The 24,491-nt window shown below is 38.6% G+C and overlaps 1 protein-coding gene across 2 annotated transcripts in view; it reads left to right on the top strand.

Annotated features, from left to right (window-relative positions):
• The window catches only part of stxbp3 (syntaxin binding protein 3), a 33,165-nt gene extending 9,057 nt beyond the window's left edge, over positions 1-24,108 (top strand). For both annotated transcript variants that reach the window (XM_061883878.1, XM_061883879.1), the window contains 16 exons: positions 2,418-2,494; positions 2,576-2,648; positions 2,717-2,817; positions 4,516-4,661; positions 7,777-7,870; positions 8,010-8,134; positions 8,271-8,369; positions 8,475-8,532; positions 10,316-10,381; positions 12,005-12,085; positions 12,201-12,336; positions 14,138-14,244; positions 16,318-16,416; positions 21,195-21,280; positions 21,496-21,644; positions 23,581-24,108. In XM_061883878.1, the coding sequence (XP_061739862.1) occupies positions 2,418-2,494; positions 2,576-2,648; positions 2,717-2,817; positions 4,516-4,661; positions 7,777-7,870; positions 8,010-8,134; positions 8,271-8,369; positions 8,475-8,532; positions 10,316-10,381; positions 12,005-12,085; positions 12,201-12,336; positions 14,138-14,244; positions 16,318-16,416; positions 21,195-21,280; positions 21,496-21,644; positions 23,581-23,684 (1,601 nt within the window). In that variant the 3' untranslated portion in view covers positions 23,685-24,108. The remainder of the gene's footprint in view (positions 1-2,417; positions 2,495-2,575; positions 2,649-2,716; positions 2,818-4,515; positions 4,662-7,776; positions 7,871-8,009; positions 8,135-8,270; positions 8,370-8,474; positions 8,533-10,315; positions 10,382-12,004; positions 12,086-12,200; positions 12,337-14,137; positions 14,245-16,317; positions 16,417-21,194; positions 21,281-21,495; positions 21,645-23,580) is intronic.
• Positions 24,109-24,491: the final 383 nt, after the last annotated feature.

The raw sequence follows: 24,491 nt of genomic DNA, 5'->3' as shown, positions 1-24,491 counted from the left end.
CAGTAATAGAATATTCCTATATGCTGTAAGTGACCAGACGTCCGAGATCAAAACTGGGAATATAATCCCAGAGAAGCGGGAAAAAACGGTCAGCTATTTTTTAATTGAAGAAACAATATGAGTAGGTTATATATACATGCATATATCTTACATAAACAATGTATGAATACATTATATATCTATATTTCTTACAGACTGTATCTCTGTAGCTGCAGCAGTAGACAGTTTATTCTGTCTTGACACTTTGTAATGATAGTTTATATTATTCCTTTAATGTGTACAGTAATTGTTTTATATGTATTTTTAATGTATGTCGCTTTGAATTAAAGCGTCTGCCAAATACTTATACATAAACATATATAAACACCTGAAAGTCTTTATATCAGCTAAAACCAACAACCTGTTTTACTGGATTCGGAATAAAACCAAATTCTGTCTCACCCAACAATGTTAGTGTTTGAATATTGTTACTTGAAGACTTATTCCTGGTTACAATTATGCTGTTAAGAAATTATTGTCTTATACTTTGCCTAAAATGAGAATGCATCATAATCAGTACTATTGAAGATCTTTGCTCCTTCTGAACTCCATGGTAATATTCTTTTCACAAAATACAACCAATAGTACGTTAATGTTAAATATTACTTGTGAAAAGTAATCCCCCGATTCCTATTCCGCTCATTTGACCAGGAAAATGCTGAACACCAGCTCGGCATCTTTGTTTTCTACCTGTCAACTGTCAGTTTAGGCTGCTCACCGGCTCCTCATCACCACTTCAAGATGGCGGCCCAATTTCTCGCGTCACAGCAGCCAACGCTGCGTCTACTTATAAGATGTCTATGTTTTCAACGTTGACAGCTTTCTACTTTGCTGCTAATCATATTTGGAGGATTACAATCCGAACACTGTTAGTTCTGAACCAGCTGTAGTCCTAGAGCATTTATTAGTAGCCAGAGAGAAGGTATTTATTTGACGTGACGGACGTAAACAGAGGTCAAAACAACGGAAGTCAATTACCCAAGGGGGCGTGGCTACAGGATAGCGTTGCCAAAAGTTCTTTGCATGCGTGATTATAGAATTTTACATTACATTTTTGATGATAATATATTAGTAAAATATCTACCTATCTTAAAAAAACAAAAACACTCTGTGGTAATAATAATAATAGATTTTATTTGTAAAAAGCACTTTCCATTGAGCAAACAACCTCATAGTGCTACAGTGTATTAAAAAAAATATATATATATATAATAAAAATAAATACAAATACAATTTAGAACTAGCACGCATATATCAAAAAAAGGCTTTTAAAAAAGAAGGGTTAAATTGAATTTAAGCTGGAAAATAATATAGTACAAATAATATAATTATATTATTTTGCGGAAAATAAGGCAAGTTTTCTCTCATCAAAATGCCAGAAAGAAAAACATTTGGAGAACTAAAGTAACTGGTCGTTATACAATATTTTTGTAAAACCACTTAAATTAAGGCTGAAATTCTTCCCATATTTCAAAATGAAACATAGTTTTTAAAAATCACTAAAGATGTATGTCAGGGGTCTCAAATTCACTTCCCACATTTCTGCCCTGTAGTTTACAGTAATTGTGGATATTATTTAAATATATTATGGCTACTAAAATAACCCCACCCAGACTCTTATCACCAATGTACTCCAGGCAAATTGCGTTGGCCCCTGATGTACATTGTATGTATAGTGTGTAATGATTCCAAATATGTATTTCATAAATAAATCATTAAAATACCATGATTATGTTGCAGGGTTTCCCACACATTCATTTATTTGTTGCGGGCCGCCACGAAAGAATTACGGCCGCCACAAATAATATAAAAAAATTCAAATAAAAAAAATAATTTTTTATATATATATATATATATGTATATATTTTTTTCGGCTTTTGACTCGCTCGACCGCTCATAAAAGCAATGGGACTCTGCCTGTGAATGGAGCTTGTAGTTACATATTATATAAATATGTGAATATTATATAAATATGTATATAAATATGTACATAAAGTGTTGGAATTATATTCCAACTCCGCGTTCTTCTTGGTCATCGACCCCCGACCCACCACCACGCCCCCCCCCCCACCCCCCGCCCGACCACACCACGGCAAATAGATGCCTGACCTGTGGTAAACACTGTGTTGACATTCATGTCCATGATGGATGGATGTAAACTTCCAACAGCTTTATCTTGGGGGGGGGGGTTTCCTATTCATCATTTTTAAATTAGTACAATGGAGAAATTCATTGCGGTAGCCAACATTTGATAACCTTTTCCTTGTTGTCATTGTAAACCTGTCTGTATACAAGATAATTAACATAATTCATGATCATTTAAGTATATATATGTGGGCATCTGCAGCTGATGACTTAACCAAATTCTTGTTCTGTAGTTGTGGAGGACCTGTACAAAAACAGAGAACCTGTTCCAGAAATGAAGGCTGTCTACTTTATCACACCCACAACTAAGGTCTACTATTACTGCTCTTATTGTGTTATATTTACATTGCATGGCATTGTAACACTGTGTTGTTTTTTGTTTGTTTTTTAGTCCGTGGATGCCTTTATTGCCGATTTCAAGTCCAAACCAAAGTACAAATCAGCATATGTTTATTTCACTGATTGTAAGTAACTACTTCAATTTGTTCTGTTAATAACGAGAATCACAACATGCAACAAATCTGTTCCTCAGACTGCCCTGATGACCTATTCCACAATATGAAGCTGAACTGTGCAAAGTACATCCGGATATGTAAAGAAATTAACATATCCTTCATGCCTCAAGAAGCACAAGTATGTTTTTATATCTTTATATTAAGAGATGTGTGTACTTTGTGTCAGGTTCAAACACTGATGACATCCATTAAACAAGACAAGAAGCAAGGAATTAAACAGAGACAGAATTAAATCTGGTTAAATGAGGAGAAATGCATAGATATGGGCCTCTTCTTTTATTTGGACTTTCGCTGATTACATGGCAACGGCTGTTTCTAAGGGAGGGGGGTCGTAAACAGCCATCGCCTTTGGTTACAAAACAGTTAAAAGAAAAGGTCGTAAAACAGATCAAAGAAAAGGTGCGTGGAGAGAGGTCAGGCCCTGCCTCCTCTCCGCTTTGTAGATCTCGGGTAAAGACAAAATCTTCCTGTGGATTACAATACATCAAAGAAACCGACACCCTCATGTCGCTCCCCATCCTACACAGTGGAGTTTAACAAGCCTTTTACTTGGTAGGATCAAAGACAGCTTTTGTCCCCTCGCAGGGCGAGCTGAACTCCATGTAACACAAAGTTGTGTGATAACTTGGACGAAAATTATTCTGACATTTTTTTTTTTTTTTTATGACATGCACGATTTAACGCTATGTCCTATGGTAAATGAAGTGAAGTGAAGTGAATTATATTTATATAGCGCTTTTCTCTAGTGACTCAAAGCGCTTTACATAGTGAAACACAATATCTAAGTTACATTTAAACCAGTGTGGGTGGCACTGGGAGCAGGTGGGTAAAGTGTCTTGCCCAAGGACACAACGGCAGTGACTAGGATGGCGGAAGTGGGAAACGAACCTGCAACCCTCAAGTTGCTGGCACGGCCACTCTACCAACCGAGCTATACCGCCCCAAATTTTCAAATTATACATTCTGATACTTTTGGCAAGAGTGGCGCCTGGAGGGTTTTCAACTGCAATAAAGGAACACCTTTACAAGCAAACAACTTGCAGCAAAAAGGAGGTTATAAATGTAGATTAAAACCATCAAAGCTCTTCTTGTGGCAAACAACTTGCAACAAAAAGGAGGTTATAAATGTAGATTAAAACCATCACAAGTCCCCTTCAAGGCTATTCTTGTCTTTACAACATTGACATTTTTGGGAAAATAAATAAACAAACAGGACAGCCTGCTAGCACTTGGCACTCCAAAGGATGGAAGAGTATGCATTATGCAACATACTCTTCCATCAGTGAACTGGTGGGAGGAGATGGGGGAAGGACGAAAAATTAAACGGTCACCTTTTCACTGTGTAATCATATTTTCATTTTAAAAAAAGCAAGTGTAGATTACGATACATATGGGTTATACTTGCATAGCACTTTCACATTATTTCCGCAAATGACGAGAGCTGCCATGCAAGGCCCTAACCACGACCCATCAGGGCGAAGTGTCTTGCTCAAGGACACAGTGGACGTGACTAGGATGGCAGAGGCTGGGGATCAAACCAGAAACCCCCAAGTTGCTGGCACGGCCGCCCTACCAACCGAGGCACTCCATCTGTAGCTTATGTTTTATTTTGGAGAAAGATAAAATACTGTTTGTGTAATGTATGAAAGGATGAACATTTGCGAATCTCTCATACTTAATCATATAATAGAAATGAGCTATTTTCATAATAATGCCAGGTGTAAAGACAATATATCACTTTATTTTAACTAGTGATTGTGATGGTTCAGCCTGGTGTTAACCCTCATTTACACAGCAAGTTTTGAATGCTTTTCAGGTGTTCACCTGTGATAATCCGGGAGCCTTTCAGAGCATCTACAGTCCCAACAGCCAGGACAGAAAGAAGACGCTGGAGACGCTCGCAGACCAGCTCGTCACGCTCTGCGCCACGTTAGACGAATACCCGGGGGTCCGATACAAAAAGTAAGCCAGGGACAATGTCTTTTACTCTGATTACACACCTCTTGCCTGAAGGAGACACTGGGTGTCGATGGGAAAAGCTTGTTCTGTAAAAACAGGATTTGTTTATAGAGACAGAGCGCTTTAGAAGTTTGTATCAAATGTTGAAAAGTAGATCTTCACTGAAACCAATACTTGTATCAAAGACCAGGACTAATTTGATACTGATTCACCGCACCTTGTTTTTAGTGATAAAGGGGCCGTTCCCATTGCTAGTTGACAGTCATCTGCCACTAAGACCCTTACATTTTTTTGGCACGATGCGTTCAATGTCCAAGTTCATAACTAACAACACTCGTATGTCAAAGCAACCCAGCCCGTTCAAATGAAATGAAAACAATTTGTCTGGCCCTCGCAAAACACAATTTTAACATGTAACATGCCTTTTAAAAGGAAAAACAAATATTTACACAATAAATAATTGTTTGAAAAACATTACAATAGCTAATTAGGTTACTTATTCGCTGGAGTGAGTGAGTTAGGAGCGGATTTTTATAAAAGTTTGAGAAAATGTTCAAAAGAAATAAGGAACAAGTGAACATTTTACGGATCCCCGTCTGGATTCAGGATTTGTTTAAATGTTTTTTGTGTTGTTTTTTTTTTACTGTTGAGAGATAGAGGTCTGTGCTCTCTGAGTGCTTTTCTAGTTTGTCTGTCTGTCTTTTAGTTAACAACATAGCTCATAACGTTAGGTGTGAATTTTCATGAACATTTCAGAAAGGAACAAGTGATTAGATTTTGGGGGTGGCCCTGATCATCATTTTTTGAAACGGGACCTATAACGATTTACCGTATTTTTCGGAGTATAAGTCGCAGTTTTTTTCATACCTTGGCCAGGGGTGCGACTTATACTCAGGAGCGACTTATGTGTGAAATTATTAACACATTACCGTAAAATATCAAATAATATTATTTGGCTCATTCACGTAAGAGACTAGACGTATAAGATTTCATGGGATTTATGGATTAGGAGTGAGAGATTGTTTGGTAAAGGTATAGCATGTTCTATATGTTATAGTTATTTGAATGACTCTTACCATAATATGTTAGGTTAACATACCAGGCACCTTCTCAGTTGGTTATTTATCAATCAATCAATCAATCAATGTTTACTTATATAGCCCTAAATCACCAGTGTCTCAAAGGGCTTCACAAACCACTACGACATCCTCGGTAGGCCCACATAAGGGCAAGGAAAAACTCACACCCAGTGGGACGTCGGTGACAATGATGACTATGAGAACCTTGGAGAGGAGGAAAGCAATGGATGTCGAGCTGGTCTAACAAAATACTTTGAAAGTTCAATCCATAATGGATCCAACACAGTCGCGAGAGTCCAGTTCAAAGCGGATCCAACACAGCAGCAAGAGTCCCGTTCACAGCAGAGCCAGCAGGAAACCATCCCAAGCGGAGGCAGATCAGCAGCGCAGAGATGTTCCTCAGCCAATACACAGGCAAGCAGTACATGGCCACCGGATCGGACTGGACCCGCTCCACAAGGGAGAGTGGGACATAGGAGAAAAAGAAAAGAAACGGCAGATCAACTGGTCTAAAAAGGGAGTCTATTTAAAGGCTAGAGTATACAAATGAGTTTTATTTATGCCTCATATAACGTACACTTATTCAGCCTGTTGTTCACTATTCTTTATCTATTTTAAATTGCCTTTCAAATGTCTAATCTTGGTGTTGGGTTTTATCAAATACATTTCCCCCAAAAATGCGACTTATACTCCAGTGCGACTTATATATGTTTTTTCCTTCTTTATTATGCATTTTCGGCAGGTGCGACTTATACTCCGGAGCGATTTATACCACGAAAAAAACGGTAATCTACATTTAAAACACTTACTTGTGGTCTATAAAATATGTATTGGATATAGTTTGGTGTAAATGTTGTGTAAATTTGACTCCACAGTCATTTAAATTAGCATAAAAAATATATATTTTTCTTGGGGATCAATAAAGTTCATCTAAGTCTAAGTTTAAAGATATGTCCTGAAGTCCTCACTCCTATTACACAGTCGAAAATAAACTCAATAATGTCTTTTTCCACGGTTTGCCAATATACTTGAGCTGGTGTGGGCGTGGCTAGTGGCGTGTTGGGGGCAGGATTAATATGACATCATCATATATATTTGCATAATCAGCAATGATGTACAGTCGCAAACGTTTGCATACACTTGTAAAGAACATGGCTGTCTTGAGTTTCTAATCATTTCTATAATTTATTCTTTTGTGATGTAGTGATTGGAGCACATACTTGTTGGGGACAAAAAACATTCATGAAGTTTGCTTCTTTTATGAATTTGTTATGGTTTTACTGAAAATGTGAGCAAATCTGCTGGGTCAAAAGTATACGTACAGCAATGTTAATATTTGCTTACATGTCCCTTGGCAAGTTTCACTGCAATAAGTCGCTTTTGGTAGCCATCCACAAGCTTCTGCTAGAATTTTTGACCACTCCTCTTGACAAAATTGGTGCAGTTCAGCTAAATTTGTTGCTTTTCTGACATTGACTTGTTTCTTCAGCATTGTCCACATGTTTAAGTCAGGACTTTGGGAAGGCCATTCTAAAACCTTCATTCTAGCCTGATTTAGTCATTCCTTTACCACTTTTGACCTGTGTTTGGGGTCATTGTCCTGTTGGAACACCCAACTGCGCCCAAGACCCTGATGATTTTATTTTTTTCTGAATAATTTGGAGGTAGTCCTCCTTTTTCACTATCCCATTTAAAGCACCAGTTCCATTGGCAGCAAAACAGGCCCACAGTATAATACTACCACCACCATGCTTGACGGTAGGAATGGTGACCCTGGGATTAAAGGCCTCACTTTTTCTCCTCCAAACATATTGCTGGGTATTGTGGCCAAACAACTCAAGTTTTGCTTCATCTGACATCTCGTGGACAAAGATAAGACCTTCTGGAGGAAAGTTCTGTGGTCAGAGGAAACTAAAATTGAGCTGTTTGTCCATAATACCCAGCAATATGTTTGGAACTCTCTAGAAATGTCAAATCTTGGCAAATGGCAAATATTTTGCAGTCCAGTAGCTCATGTTGACTCCTATTTTGCCAACTAGAGACGCCAACATGGAAAATGCCAAGATCCTTGCAGAGTTGGTAGACAACAAACTGTCCAGACACTACACGCTGGACGACCGCACCAAGAAAAAGGTGAGACATCCGCTTTGTTGACAGAGAAAACAAAGCCTTCGCTTTGGAAATACATTTAGCGTGTGACAAAACAGAACAAAAAAATCTGCCCATGTCTCCTGTTATTTATGACCTCTCCTGTATTTACCCTCTCTACTAGGAAAAAACTCAGGCCCAGCTGTTGATAGTCGAAAGAGGGTTTGACCCGGTCAGCCCTATCCTGCATGAGCTAACCTACCAGGCCATGGCTTACGACCTTGTTGATATCCAGAATGACACATACAAGTAATTCACACTTCTAATTAGGTTTTAAGTCACCAATATTGCGCAAACATTGTTTGATATACATTTGAAAAAGAGATAGAAATTGTTTACACATACGTACAGTATTTAAATGGCTGGGACTTGGTCTTGTTGGCAGGTACAAGTCCAAAGACGGCACAGAGAAGCAGGCCCTGCTGAATGAGGACGACATGCTCTGGGTCAAGTTGAGGCACAAACACATTGCTGAGGTGTCCGAGTAAGTGTGAGACATTATGGTGGGGCAGGAGGAGGTAAAGGGGCATGTAAACAACTCCAATCATTAACATTCTCACTGTACACTTTAAATATCTTTCTAAACCAGACAAATCCCTAAGATGGTAAAGGAAATATCCGCCAGCAAAAAACAGCCGGATGGAAAGGTATGTTTTAAATCACTTGACACTCACTGTTCGCCACCAAAATACGATTGGTATTATTATTAGTTTACAAACCACGTTTCCATATCCATCCATCCATTTTCTACCACTTATTCCCTTTTGGGGTCGCGAGGGGCGCTGGCGCCTATCTCAGCTACAATCGGGCGGAAGGCGGGGTACACCCTGGACAAGTCGCCACCTCATGGCAGGGCCAACACAGATAGACAGACAACATTCACACTCACATTCACACACGAGGGACCATTTAGTGTTGCCAATCAACCTATCCCCAGGTGCATGTCTTTGGAGGTGGCTTCACGGTGGCAGAGGGGTTAGTGCGTCTGCCTCACAATAAGAAGTTCCTGCAGTCCTGGGTTCAAATCCAGGCCTCGGGATCTTTCTGTGTGGAGTTTGCATGTTCTCCCCGTGAATGCGTGGGTTCCCTCCGGGTACTCCGGCTTCCTCCCGTTTCCATATGAGTTGGGAAATTGTGTTAGATGTAAATATAAACGGAATACAATGATTCGCAAATAATTTTCAACCCATATTCAGTTGAATATGCTACAGAGACAACATATTTGATGTTGATACTGACAAATATGATTTTTGTTGCAAATAATCATTCACTTTAGAATTTGATGCCAGCAAAACGTGACAAAGATGCTACCACATAGCAATTTGATTTTCTATTATGCAGCTCATTTTTATTTGACACTTATTGAAATATATTGTGTGACATCATGCACAAAAGTGCACTTTATTAGTTTTAAACTATTGTAGTGGCGTTCTGTACAAAAAGTGCACTCTAATTTAGTGTTGTTTTGATATGTCTCCTTAGTGACATCATGCACAAAAGTGCACTCATAGCTTGTTTTAAAATGTCTCTGACAATCTTGATCTTTCTATTTTGAAAATGACATGAATGTTTGTGCCACTGCTCAATAACTGTTTAATAAATACACTTTTAGTTGTGATTTCCTTCTCTGCAGGAAAGTATAAAAGTAGCATATATTAATGCAGTATGAAGAAGAATGTTTTAATGTAGACACATAGAATCATCAAACTGCTGTGATTATATGTGTTCATTCAAGGTTAAGGCAAAATATCTAGATAAATATGGTGTATCGTGACATGGCCTAAAAATATCGAGATATTAAAAAAGGCCAGCCCTGGTTTGATCGTTCTCTATAGCCAACATTATATATTATCCTACCTGGCCTTTTTTGTAACTTGGTTAGTGAATTAAAAATACTTTTGTAGTTATTTCCATATTTCCACAACAACTTAGAAATGGTAAAACTCGAGAGCAGTACAAAACATGGAGTGATTTTTTGTCGGTAACATATTTTTTTTTATTCATTATAAAAACTTTTCTCACCACCTTATGTTGTATATTTTATAGGAGATTTCCAGTTCATTTTATCATCTATAAATACACTTAATTTGTATTTTTTTCCCTGTCAATGTCTATTTGTGTTTAACTTTCTCCTCTACTGTTACCAAATAGAATTACCTTATTTTTATTGGGGTTTAAGGATAGACTGTTTTTGTCAAACCATCCCTTCAATTTTTGAATTTTTTCTATTATTGTGTTATTAGCTTCTCTGTGTTGGAGGGTTATTAGTTTCGCAATACCATAATTTCTGTTGTTTGTCATAGTTGAGAAGTGCATTGCACCTCCTGTTTCAATGTTCAATAACAGGAACCATTTTTTTTGTTTGCAAAACATAACTGATTTATGTATTTATTTTTTTTGTGCTAATGTTTAAGTGTTTGTGTTTTTCAGATCACCATCAGCAATTTAGCCCAAATGATGAAAAAGATGCCATCTTTTCGTAAACAACTGACAGCGGTATGTTCCATTATTGAGTGAATCTTTAGGAGCCAGCAACCTTTCCCATTTTCTTAATGGAACTCTATTGTGACATTTGCTTTTTTAATCAATCAATCTATCAATCAATCAATGTATTTATTGTCATTGTCATAATAATACTTAAGTCATACATGTCAACGAGATTTTGTTTTAGCTTAGTCTAGTCCACGGGTGTCCAAACTTTTTCCACTGAGGGCCGCTCACAGATAAATTAAAGCATGCAGGGGCCATTTTGATATTTTTCATTTTCAAACCATAACAAAATATATGGATTTTTAAAATGTTTTTTACCTTTAGGGATTCCGCAGACCATAAAGGTTCTCGGTTATTAAAAAGTTATAAATAAGTCACATTTTTATTATTTTTTTTTAATTTAACGCTTACAGTAAATCTCTATATCAACTTAAAAATAAAAAATAAAGGTTTTATGGCTTTTCTGTCAAAAACATCTTAATTTTTTTAATATTAAAACTGAAATATGCAGTATTTAGTAATTAGAGCCCTTAAAGATCAATAATACAGGACACCATTGATTTTAATTCTTTATTATTTTTGAGTAATCACAGTGAAAAGATAAATAAAATACCACTAAATATATTTGAGATCCAAAGGGTGCCCCATCAGAAAGTGATACATTTTTATTAGGTTTTTTTAAAACTTTCAACACTTAAGTTATGAGATCAACTTCAGATATATCTGTCGATTTTACGTTTTAACTATTATTTTGTTTGTTTTATGCTCTTTTGTCAAAAAAACTTTGTTTTTATATGGCAACTGCACAATATGTGCAATATTTACCACATAAAAAATTTTAAAGTAAAATATTTGAACTAATTGGAGCTTTGAAAATAATTCATTATAGCATGGATCTTTTTTTTGTCATTATTTTTTGTTTTGAGCAATGGCTAAAAAATAAATAATTGATTGATTGAAACTTGTAATTATTAGATTGCACAGTACAGTACATATTCTGTACAATTGACCACTAAATGGTAACACCCCAATAAGTTTTTCAACTTGTTTAAGTCGGGTCCAGGTTAATCAATTCATGGTAAAGATGGTTTTTACATAGAAAAATAAAGACAAAAGAAAAAAAAAAACAGCCTGCATGGCAGCTTTGTGTCAACATTGCAACTTTTTCTCGATAGATTTCACATCATTTCAATATTTGTAATGTTATTTTTTATTTTTGCAATAACATTTCCAGAATGTGTGGCGGGCCGGTAAACAATTAGCTTCGGGCCGCACTTTGGACATCCCTGGTCTGGTCTCTTTATAGAGACTCGATTGAAAGCTTTTGGTACTAAATACTATTTTAGTAATTTTTTAGGCATGAATATTGTATTATTCATTGTAAACGTATCTGTTGCAAAGATGATAACATGTTGAATTAACTCCGTCTGTGATGATATATTGGTAATATATGCCAAGATGTGTGATACTTTATTGTGAGAGATTATGAAATATAAATTAATGAAGTAATCATCCTAAACTCAAGCCTAATCTTGCAACTTTCCCACCATGTGGATTATTATGTTTTATGTTGAGTATTCGCGCAGTGCATTGAATTAATTCTGCCTTTTTTTTTCTCCTCACCGAAAGAAATCTGTTCATCTTCAGTTGGCCGAAGATTGCATGAAACATTTTTCAAACAATGTGGAGAAGCTGTGCAAGGCTGAGCAGGTCTGTCTTGTATTGTTATTTTGTTAAGTTGAAATTGCATGTGACACAATTTTGAATATATGGAGTTATTTAATTTATATGGATTGCTTCATGGATGTGATTCGTCACTGTGTAGGACCTAGCTGTGGGCTTGGACGCAGACGGGGGCAAAGTGAAGGATCCTATGCGGACTCTGCTGCCAGTGCTACTGCACCCATACAGCACCTATGACAGGATCCGAGCTGTGCTGCTTTACATCTTCAGCCTCAATGGTACATTTATATTATTCTTCAGCATAAATCTCATCTTTTTAAGTCTGTTAGGGCCCTATTCTCCCGTTTGAGCTCAAGTGTTTTTTAGAGATGTCCGATAATGTCTTTTTTGCCGATATTCCGATAATGTCCAACTCTTAATTACCGATTCCTTATATCAACTGATATATACAGTCGTGGAATTAAGACATTACTCTGCCTAATTTTGTTGTGATGCCCCGCTGGATGCATAAAAAAATGTAACAAAGTTTTCCAAAATAAATCAACTCAAGTTATGGAAAAAACTGCCAACATGGCGCTGCCATATTTATTATTGAAGTCACAAAGTGCATTATTTTCTATAACATGCCTCAAAACAGAAGCTTGGAATTTGGGGCATGCTCCCCTTGAGAGAGCATGAGGAGGTTGAGGTGGCGGGGGTGTATATTGTAGCGTCCTGGAAGAATTAGTGCTGCAAGAGGTTCTGGGTATTTGTTCTGTTGTGTTAGGGTAACAGTGTTCAAGATGTTTATACGGCCACCCTCAGTGTGACCTGTATGGCTGTTGACCAAGTACGTCTTGCATTCACTAGTGTGTGTGTGAAAAGCAGTGGATATTATGTGATTGGGCCGGCACGCAAAGGCAGTGCCTGTAAGGTTTATTGGCGCTCTGTACTTCTCCCTACATCCGTGTACGACTCCGTTTTAAAAAGTCATACATTTTACTTTATGAAACCGATACTTTCCGATATATACATATTCAAATACATACACATACATACATACATACATACATATATATATATATATATACATACATACATACATACATATATATATATATATATACATACATACATACATACATACATATGTAAACATAAAAAATAAAATAAAAATATCTGAATGGGAATATATGCACATCCCAGCAGTCGGCATCCTCATGACAGCAGACATTGTGTAGTAAGTGATGTTTTATTATTTGTATTGGCTCGCATGAGGTCTGCAGTGAGTAGTAATCAGTGATGAAGGAGCATCCATCCATCCATTTCTACCGCTCGTCCCTTTCGTGGTCGCGGGGGGTCGCTGGAGCCTATCGCAGCTGCATTTATTTAATATTAAGAATGCGCATAATGATTGTGAACAATAGGCAAAATTCCTAATAAAGTGCCGTTCCACTTCTAAATCGAGGGGGTAAAATGCTGCGCACCCTTTTTACGCGCAATTGCACACCTCTTTTCACATAACCTTTTAAGGCCCAAGCTGTTTGTTTACATGATTTTTGTATTTCTCTTTGCTATTTGGGCTTATTGGACCCTAATTCGAATTAAAAACTAAGAATTCTCTTTTTATATGATGTACTTTAATCCATAAGTACACACACGTGTACTTCATGTTTAGTGATATGCAAATTTTTTTTTTTTTACACTTTTTTTTCCCAAATTGTATTGTATGTTATAATCTTCTGACACCACCAGATGGCAGTATAAGTGTCCACATAAGTGGCCATAAGACCCCAATTCAGTAGTGTACACAATTTTGGAAATACGAGCTAAAAGGTGCTGTCCACGCATGTGGCCAACTAAGCCTTACTAAGTTCATTGTAGAATAAGACCCATAAAGAAAGATAAATTTTGAACCAATTAATGTGCAAACCTGGTTTTGCTGATTCCCCCCGGCTGGCTGGTTGCAGTGTTGGTAACGCATTCTGGTGGTCAGCAGCACAACTGTACCTTCACATCTTTGTGAGAAAAATAAAAGAGAAACCATTGCAATCAGTTGTAAGTATAAACTGTACGTTTTTGTTTCACACGCATTGATAGGAACAACAGATGAGAACTTGAGCAAACTCATCCAACATGTGAAGATCGAAGCCGAGAGAGAGTTTATCCTAAACTGGAAAGAACTGGGAGTTCCCATCATCACGTCTGTAAGTGCAGAATCCTAGTTGCTGAAAATAACTGTTGCAAATGTTTCATTTGAAGTAAAAGCATTTTTTTATCATTCTAATTCATGCCTGGGCAATTATTTTGACTCGGGGGGCCAGATTTAGAGGAAAAAAATGTGTCTGGGGGGCCGGTATATCTATGTTTAGGAAAACTAATACAAAACCTCAAGATAAAGTCTGATTGAATTATAAAAATGTTATGTTAGACAGTCTTAAAAACGGAATGGAATTGTATTTTTTTTCTACAAGCGATAAAACCCTGAATATTGAGAAGGTTTGAACGTCACACCCCCTCTCAAGCCACATATTTTACAATCAAGCAAAATGCAACGGACAGCGAAATATGAACGTGAATGGTAAAAAAACAAAAAACATCTACACTCTGATATATCTGATATATCACTAAGCTTTATAACTTTGTTGTAAAAATCTCCTTCTACGTCTGTCCCTGACACTCGCATTTCAGGCTGGCCGCTCTGGAAACACTCTGTGGAAATGCTCCCTACCCACACTGCTCGGTACCTCGTCTGACTTGTTGTTACGTAGATTACCATATTAACTAGTCGGGTTGTACGGTGTACGGGTATTATTATACCCAATTTCCTTGAATTTCCGCTGGGGCGCTCATTAATTTAAAACCTCTTCTCACTCCGGCGTTTACCAAAAGCATGCGGTAAAGGCAAGCATGCGCTAATTATTTTAAAACCTCTTCTCAGTCCGGCGCTTACCAGAGGCATGCGGTAAATTTAGGCCTGCTCTTATAAATTGAGTGTGATGTAAGGATACCATCATGAAAAGCACATTTAATAAAAAAAACTTTATTATGGTCTTACCTTCACTTATAAATGTAGTCCATGCGCAGCTCCTTCTGATCAAAAGCATCGATAACTTGTTTGTAGAAGTCTTCCTTATCTTTCTTCAGTTTTAAAAGTCTCTCTGTCTCGATGGAGATCTTCCTTTTTTACCTTCTGCTTCGATTGAAAGTCCAGTTTAGAGAACTGTTTTATTTTAGATATGTAATCCTCCATGTTAAAAGTGCAAGCGAGAGGAAAAAATAAACGATGGCTGCTCACTCTTGCTGCTTGTTGTCACTTCTTCTGCAGCCGAATTGTCGCAAGAAGGATCACTAGCGCCCTCTACCAGCAGGAGGAAGGAGACATTAAAGACTCATATTTGACACACGCAGCTACGGTATATTAATCAAACATAGCTGCTTACTGTTCTTTTTAGCATATTCAATAGCTTGGACCTTAAATCCTACTGAATAGCTCTTAATCTTCTTCCCTTTACGCGATTTCAAATGATTGAAATCAACCTCCTCCATTTTGAATATGATGCAAGGTGAAGTGTCAGTCATGACGTGACGAGTTTGACCCGGTGGAAATTTTAGGCATATGCTAATTATTTGGCGAAACGAGTTTGACCCGGTGGAAATTCTAGACATGCGCTAATAAAAATAATATATTGCGAAACGAGTTTGAGCCAGCGGTAATGCTAAGCATGCGCTAATTATTTTGCGATACGAGTTTGACCCGGCAGTAATTCTAGGCAGGCGCATACTATATACTTGGCGGCAATTCAAGGAAATACAGTAGTACCATGATACTAATGAATCATATTCGGTACCATACCGCCTCTGAAAAGTACCGGTCCGCCACACTCTCTAATGTTTTTTTGTTAAAATAAAGCCAATATCGCAATTTTTTCTGGTCCTCTTCATTTAGAAAAGTACCGAAACGTATCGAAATAATATTGGTATCAGGACAACACTAGTCAGTAGAATATCATGCAAAAACGCAGATTCCAACCATTGAAATACGTTGTATGGTTCAAGACTTATAGTCATTAGAAAACATGAGTGCACATCACTTTCCATTTTAAAGTTATAAAAAAGTTATTTGGGAATGTCGGGCGGGCCAGATTGAAAAGTTTAACGGCCGCATGTGGTCCCCGGGCCTTACTTTGCCCAGGTCTGTTCTAATTGATTTGATATGCACCCTTGTTTTCAATGATATTCCGAAACCTGCTCATTGATGCTTATACTTTTGATTTCAGCCCAGTTTCTTTTCTCGCAAACCTTCCAGACGTGATCGCTCTCAGGAAGAGATGTACAACCTTTCCAGGTGGACACCTGGCATAAAGGATGTAATGGAGGTCAGTGAAATGTTTTTGTTTTTGCTGGATTCACATTTAGGCTGTTCTTTATAGAAACTCTGCCAACATGTGTCTTTTGTGAATTCATCATCGGTGGTCATTCGAACCTCTTGGTAGGGGTGTATCCCTTTATGGAGGATGCCTGTGCGTGACTTTGTTTGACGTGGGGAGACTGGTGCACAGACCGTCAGGGTCCAGGGGCGTGGAGTCCAAGACGACTGGGGACCCTTTTCTGCTGCAGCCTTCTTCCACCGTTGTGGTAGTTTCTAAATCTACCGTCTTCCACCTGCTCCGCAGTTGAGGTCTTCACCGTATCCCTGGCTAGGGGGCAGTCAGGTACTAGGTCTTTGCCAAGAGCCACCTGGGGTAACAGTAGTAAAGGGGTTAGTGCACCAAGACCCCATAGAGGAGCCTCCACTGCCGGATGCACTTTAACGTCATGCCCAGGACACATCTTACTTTGTGACACTTTAGACCAGGGGTGTCAAAGTGCGGCCTGTTGGCCATTTACGGCCCGCAGCTAATTATTTAGTGGCCAGCCAAACATTCTGGAAATGCTATTGCAAAAATAAATTAAAAAAAACACTAAAAAAAGTAGAATGAGGTGAAATCTTACGGGGAAAAGTTGCAATGTTGACACAAAGCTGCCATGCTGGCTGTTTGTTTTTCTTTTGTCTTTCTTTCTTTTGCTCTTATTGCCAATGTCAAAAAAAAGATAAAAAGTAAATAAAAAATGTATTTTTATAATGAATTATTGACCTATTTAAAGCTCCAATTACTTATATTTCACTTTATAATAAATAGATAGATAGATAGATAGATAGATAGATAGATAGATAGATAGATAGATAGTACTTTATTGATTCCTTCAGAGTTCCTTCAGGAAAATTAAAATTCCGGCAGCAGTGTACGGCGTTGAGATCAATTTAAATAAAAGTAAAAAGTAAATAATGGGGGTTTAAATGGAAACAAAATAGAGAAATATTACAATAAGAATAAAAAATAAAAAGCCACAATGGGAATAACAATATAACAGTAAAATAAGAATATAACAAGACAAAGTAGGCAGTAGTGACCATGGTATGAAAACGTATTGCACTGTTATTGTTTTGCAGTTGAAATGTTTTATGTTGAAAATATGATGTGCATATATTGTGTGGTTGCCTTAGAAAAACAGTGTTTTCTTTGACAAAAGTGCATAACACCAACAAAATAATTGTTCAGATGTAAAATCGACAGATATATCTGAAGTTGATCTCGTAACTTAAGTGTTGAAAGTAAAACAAAATAATAATAAAAATGTATCACTTTATGAGTGGAGGACCTTTTGGATCCCAAAGATATTTAGTTGGATTTTATTTATTTTTTCACTGTGATTACTCAGAAATAATAATACATTCCTTCATTATTGATCGTATTTAGGGCTCCAATTACTTCAGATTAAACATTGCTTTTGAATGTTTCGGGTAATGCGGGAAATACTGCATATTTCAGTTTTACTATAAAAAACAAAGTTGTCTTTGACTGAAGAGGCATAAAACCTTTTTTTTTTTAACTTTATATCAACCTGAAGTTGATATAAGTAGAGATTTATTGTAAGCGTTACATAAAAAATGAAAATAATAATTTGACTTATTTTCAACATGTTAATGACGGAGACCCTCTATGGTCCCTGGGAGTCCTAAGGGTAAAAAAAAAAGAATCCATATATTTTGTTATGGTTTGAAAATGAAAAATATCAAAACGGCCCCTGCATGTTTTCATTTTTCCGTGTGCGGCCCTCAGCGGAAAAAGTTTGCTTTAGACTTTTTGCTGGGTGAGTTTTGGACATGTTGGAGATCTCGGGACTCGTGGCACTCGAACCCGGGTATGATTTTTGGACATTTTGTTGACTTTTGCCGACTTTTCCAACTTTTCTCCCCTACTTCCCGTTTGACTTTGCTGGGTGCGTTTTGGACATGTTGGGCACCCAGGGACTTGCGCGGCCAGCATCGGGACTTGTGGGACTCGAACCTGGGTATTATTTTCGGACATTTTGTTGACTTTTGCCGACTTTTTCAACTTTTCTCCCCCACTTCCCGTCTGACTTTGCTGGGTGCGTTTTGGACATGTTGGAGATCCAGGGACTTGCGCGGCCGGCAGCGGGACTTGTGGGACTCGAACCTGGGTGTGATTTTTTTGACATTTAGTTGACTTTTTCGACTTTTCTCCCCAACTTCCCGTGGGACTTTGCTGGGTGTGTTTTGGACATGTTGGAGATCCCGGGACTTGCAATTAGACATGGAGACTGTTTCTAAAAGCATTTGTGAAAGAATGGGCCGCTCTGTGATATCCAGTGTACTGACACAGGATGCCACCTGTGCAACAAACCCAGTCATGAAATGTTCTCGCTCCTAAATATTCTAAAGTAAACTTTATTATAACAAATGTGAAGAATTTGGGAACAACAGCAACTCAGCCACCAAGTGGTAGGCCATGTAAACTAGCATAGAGGGGTCAGCGGATGCTGAAGCGCATAGTGCAAAGACTTTCTGCACAGTCAGTTGCTACAGAGCTCCAAACTTCATGTGACCTTCCAATTAGCCCACGTACAGTACGCAGAGAGCTTCATGGAATGGGTTTTCATGGCCAAGCAGCTGCATCTAAGCCATACACCACTTCGGATGCAGTGGTGTAAAGTACGTCGCCACTGGACTCTAGAGCAGTGGAGACGCCTTCTCAGGTGTAAAGAATCACGCATTTCCATCTGGTAAACTGATAGACTAGTCTGAGTTTGGAGGTTGCCAGAAGAAGAATACATTTCAGACTGCATTGTGCCGAGCGTGAAATTTAATGGAGGGGGAATTATGGTGCGAGGTTGTTTTTCAGGAGTTGGGCTTGACCCCTTAGTTCCAGTGAAAAGAACTTTGAATGCTCCAGGATGGCAAAATATTTTGGACAATTCCATGCTCCCAACCTTGTGGGAACAGTTTGGAGCGGGCCCCGTCCTCTTCCAACAGGACTGTGAGCCAGTGCACAAAGCAAGGTCCATATAGACATGGATGACAGAGTCTGGTGTGGATGAACTTGACTGGCCTGCACAGAGTCCTGACCTGTACCAGGCAGAACACCTTTGGGATGAATTAGAACGGAGACTGAGAGCCAGGCCTTCTCGACCAACCTCACCAATGCGCTTTTGGAAGAATGGTGGAAAATTCCTATAAAGACACTCTGCAACCTTGTGGACAGCCTTTACCAGAAGAGTTGAAGCTGTAATAGCTGCAAAAGGTGGACCCATATCATATTGAACCCTATGGGTTAGGAATGGGATGGCACTTAAAGTTCATATGTGAGTCAAAGCAGTTGGCCAAATACCTTTGGCAATATAGTGTAACATATCGTATTTCCTTGAATTGCCGCTGGGTTTATAGTATGTGCCTGCCTAGAATTACTGCCGAGTCAAAATATTATTTTTTATTAGCACGTCTAGAATTTCCGCCGGGTCAAACTCGTCACGTCACGAGTGACACTTCACCTGTCATCATTTTCAAAATGGGGGAGGCTGATTTCAATCATTTGAAATTGCATAAAGGGAAGAAGATTAAGAGCTATTTAGTAGGATTTAAGGTCCAAGCTATTGAATATGCTAAAAAGAACAGTAAGCAGCTATGTTTTATTAATATACCGTAGCTGCGTGTGTCAAATAGGAGTCATTAAATGACTCCCGCCTCCTGGTGGTAGAGGGCGCTAGTGATCCTTCTTGCGACTACTTGGCTGCAGAAGAAGTGACAACAAGCAGCAATCGTTTAATTTGTCCTCTCGCTTGCACTTTTAACATGGAGGATTACATATCTAAAATAAAACAGTTTTCTAAACTGGACTTTCAATCGAAGCAGGAGGTAATAAAGGAAGATCTCCATCGAGACAGAGAGACTTTTAAAACTGAAGAAAGATAAGGAAGACTTCTATAAACAAGTTATCCATGCTTTTGATCAGAAGGAGCTGCGCATGGACTTCATTTATAAGTAAGACGTGGCGCAGTGGAAGAGTGGCCGTGCGCAACCCGAGGGTCCCTGGTTCAATCCCCACCTAGTACCAACCTTGTCACGTCCGTTGTGTCCTGAGCAAGACACTTCACCCTTGCTCCTGATGGGTGCTGGTTAGCTCCCTCCATCAGTGTGTGAATGTGGAGGTAGTGTCAAAGCGCTTTGAGTACCTTGAAGGTAGAAAAGCGCTATACAAGTACAACCCCTTTATCATTTATTTATTTATCATTTAAAAGTATGAATGTAATAACGTTTTTTTAATTAAATGTGCTTTTCATGATGGTATCCTTACATCAAACTCAAATTTATAAGCGCAGGCCTAAATTTACCGCATGCCTTTGGTAAGTGAAGAGGTTTTAAAATAATTAGCGCCCCGGCGGCAATTCAAGGAAATCCGGTATTAAGTTGCACCTGATCAATTAGACCAGTTCTGTACAACATTCATACGTGAAGTATATTTATATAGCGCTTTTCTCTAGTGACTCAAAGCGCTTTACATAGTGAAACCCAATATCTAAGTTACATTTAAACCAGTGTGGGTGGCACTGGGAGCAGGTGGGTAAAGTGTCTTGCCCAAGGACACAACGGCAGTGACCAGGATGGTGGAAGTGGGAATCGAACCTGCAACCCTCAAGTTGCTGACACGGCCACTCTACCAACCGAGCTATGCCGCCAGTTCTCATCATGTCTTACTAAAATTCTTTATTAAGGCACCCAGGTTTTTTGCAGATGACACAACTGTGTACTTTTCAGGATGCTGTGGAGAACAAACTTGACACCCGGGAGTGGCCCCACCAGTCTGAGTGTCCAACAGCTTGGAACGGTTCTGGAGCTGTCAGGTAGGTTTGGAAGGGAGGGCAAAATAAGGCACGTAGCGTCTGGGAATGTCAAATACTCTGACATTGTCAATCAAATATATGATGTATGTGTGATCATGTACTAATATCACATGAAACCCAGTGTCGCCCTCTAGTGTTGACCATCAACCACTGAAAGGTTTTGCACATAATGACTATTGGTAGTATATTCCCACAAGCTATTCTTTGTCTTACAGTGCACGTCAGAAGCACAAGTCCAGTGCTCAGGACGAACGTCGGACGGGCTCGCGCCTCATCGTTTTTGTCATCGGAGGAATCAGCTACTCGGAGATGCGCTGTGCCTACGAGGTGACACAGGCGGTCAAGTCCTGCCAGGTCATCATAGGTGGGCTCTGATGCATACCCCTCATTTACTCTCGCCACAGTTTCATGCTTCTTTAAGATAAACGACACAAAGGGATAAATATTAGCCATTTATTCCAGATTAACATTGATTGATTGATTGATTGATTTTCATAAAAACAAGAAATATTTTTAAGTCTTCCAAAGTCTACAAACCCCATTTCCATATGAGTTGGGAACAAGTGTTATATGTAAAAAATATTTAGTTTTGTTTTGCAAATCATTAACTTTAGAATTTGATGCCAACAACATGTGACAAAGAAGTTGGGAAATACTAATAAAGTTGAGGAATGCTCATCAAACGCTTATTTGGAACATCCCACAGGTGTGCAGGCTAATTGGGAACAGGTGGGTGCCATGATTGGGTATAAAAACAGCTTCCCAAAAATTGCTCAGTCTTTCACAAGAAAGGATGGGGCGAGGTACACCCCTTTGTCCACAACTGCGTGAGCAAATAGTCAAACAGTTTAAGAACAACCTTTCTCAAAGTGCAATTGCAAGAAATTTAGGGATTTCAACATCTACGCTCCATAATATCATCAAAAGGTTCAGAGAATCTGGAGAAATCACTCCACGTAAGCGGCATGGCCGGAAACCAACATTGAATGACCGTGACCTTCGAACCTTCAGACGGCACTGTATCAAAAACCGACATCAATCTCTAAAGGATATCACCACATGGGCTCAGGAAGACTTCAGGAAACCACTGTCACTAAATACCATTTGTCGCTACATCTGTAAGTGCAAGTTAAAGCTCTACTATGCAAAGCGAAAGCCATTTATCAACAACATCCAGAAACGCCGCCGGCTTCTCTGAGCCCGAGGTCATTTAAGATGGACTGATGCAAAGTGGAAAAGTCTTCTGTGGTCTGACGAGTCCACATTTCAAGCTGTTTTTGGAAATATTCGACATTGTGTCATCCAGACCAAAGGAGAACCGAACCAGCCAGAATGTTATCGACGCAAAGTGTAAAAGCCAGCATGTGTGATGGTATGGGGGTGCATTAGTGCCCAAGGCATGGGTAACTTACACATCTGTGAAGGCACCATTAATGCTGAAAGGTACATACAGGTTTTGGAACAACATATGCTGCCATCTAAGCGCCGTCTTTTTCATGGACGCCCCTGCTTATTTCAGCAAAACAATGCCAAGCCACGTTTTACAACAGCGTGGCTTCGTAAATAAAGAGTGCGGTTACTTTCCTGGCCCTGCTGCAGTCCAGACCTGTCTCCCATTCAAAATGTGTGGCGCATTATGAAGCGTAAAATAGGACAGCGGAGACCCCGGACTGTTGAAGGACTGAAGCTCTACATAAAACAAGAATGGGAAAGAATTCCACTTTCAAAGCTTCAACAATTATTTTCCTCAGTTCCCAAACATTTATTGAGTGTTGTTAAAAGAAAAGGTGATGTAACACAGTGGTGAACATGCCCTTTCCCAACTACTTTGGCACGTGTTGCAGCCATGAAATTCTAAGTTAATTATTATTTGCAAAAAAACAACAACAAAAGTTTATGAGTTTGAACATCAAATATGTTGTCTTTGTAGCGCATTCAACTGAATATGGCTTGAAAAGGATTTGCCAATTATTGTATTCTGTTTATATTTACATCTAACACAATTTCCCAACTCATATGGAAACGGGGTTTGTATGTGTAATGTTGTACAACTATTTTATTCTGTTCCGAAAATGAAAGTATATAACAATATTCAAATCTAAATTTAAAAAAAAAGTTTATCTTATTTAGAAAATTGATATTTCTATTTTAGCATTGAAAATATAGTTTTAGGAAAATAAAATACCAATGCTATCTCAACCATACATTGGGCGGTGTGTTACTATTTAAATAGCATGTTTAATGTTTATTGTATTGTCTTTTAAAGGCTGTCACATCTTTTTTGTCGTTTGGATTCCTAGGGTCTTCCCACATTTTGACCCCCAACAGTCTGCTGGATGACATCAAGTTCCTGAGCAAAGGACCCGTGGAAATTTTCACAATAGAGGAGAAGAACAATGTCTAAAGTTCTACTATTAGACCACCAAAATAGCATCAAAATGGGCACCTGAAGGGAATTTATTTGTATTGTTTCTGATATTACAGTAGACATAAAAGCACACATTGGACTAACTTAGTCATGTCTGTTATGGATTTACTGTGCACCATTAAGAAATTGAAACGTACAGATCGATACTGTTACTGGCCTCACCCTGTCCTGGTAACATACTGATAACTTTTATCTCTAAGATATGTTCAATGAAGGGTGAGTGAAATGAGCTAATGTATATAATGTATGTAAGCACTGAACTCTGCTCGGTCATTCTGACTTACATTATCATCTCTGCGTATTAACACTTCCCGTTATTGTCAAAGTGTTTTTTAACAGTTACTTGGTGTTTTCTTAAACTGAACAACTGACTAATAAATGGATGAAGTGGTTCAATTTATGCTATTTTTATTTTTTTCAAATCCATGCTCCCAACCTTGTCCATAAAGACATGGATGACAGAGTCTGGTGCGGATGAACTTGACTGGCTTGCACAGAGTCCTGACCTGAACCCGATAGAACACCTTTGGGATTAATTAGAACGGAGACCGAGAGCCAGGCCTTCTCCACCAACATCAGTGTCGGACCTCACCAATGCGCTTTTGGAAGAATGGTGGAAAATTCCTATAAAGACACTCGGCAACCTTGTGGACAGCCTTCCCAGAAGAGTTGAAGCTGTAATAGCTGCAAAAGGTGGAGACACATCATATTGACCCCTATGGGTTAGGACTGGGATGGCACTTCAAGTTCATATGTGAGTCAAGGCAGGTGACCAAATACTTT

This window comes from Nerophis ophidion, linkage group LG22, assembly GCF_033978795.1.
Source record: "Nerophis ophidion isolate RoL-2023_Sa linkage group LG22, RoL_Noph_v1.0, whole genome shotgun sequence".
In the NCBI taxonomy this organism is placed as follows: Eukaryota; Metazoa; Chordata; class Actinopteri; order Syngnathiformes; family Syngnathidae; genus Nerophis; species Nerophis ophidion.
The sequence above is the reverse complement of the archived record's forward strand: the minus strand, read 5'-3'. Positions and strand labels throughout refer to the sequence as shown.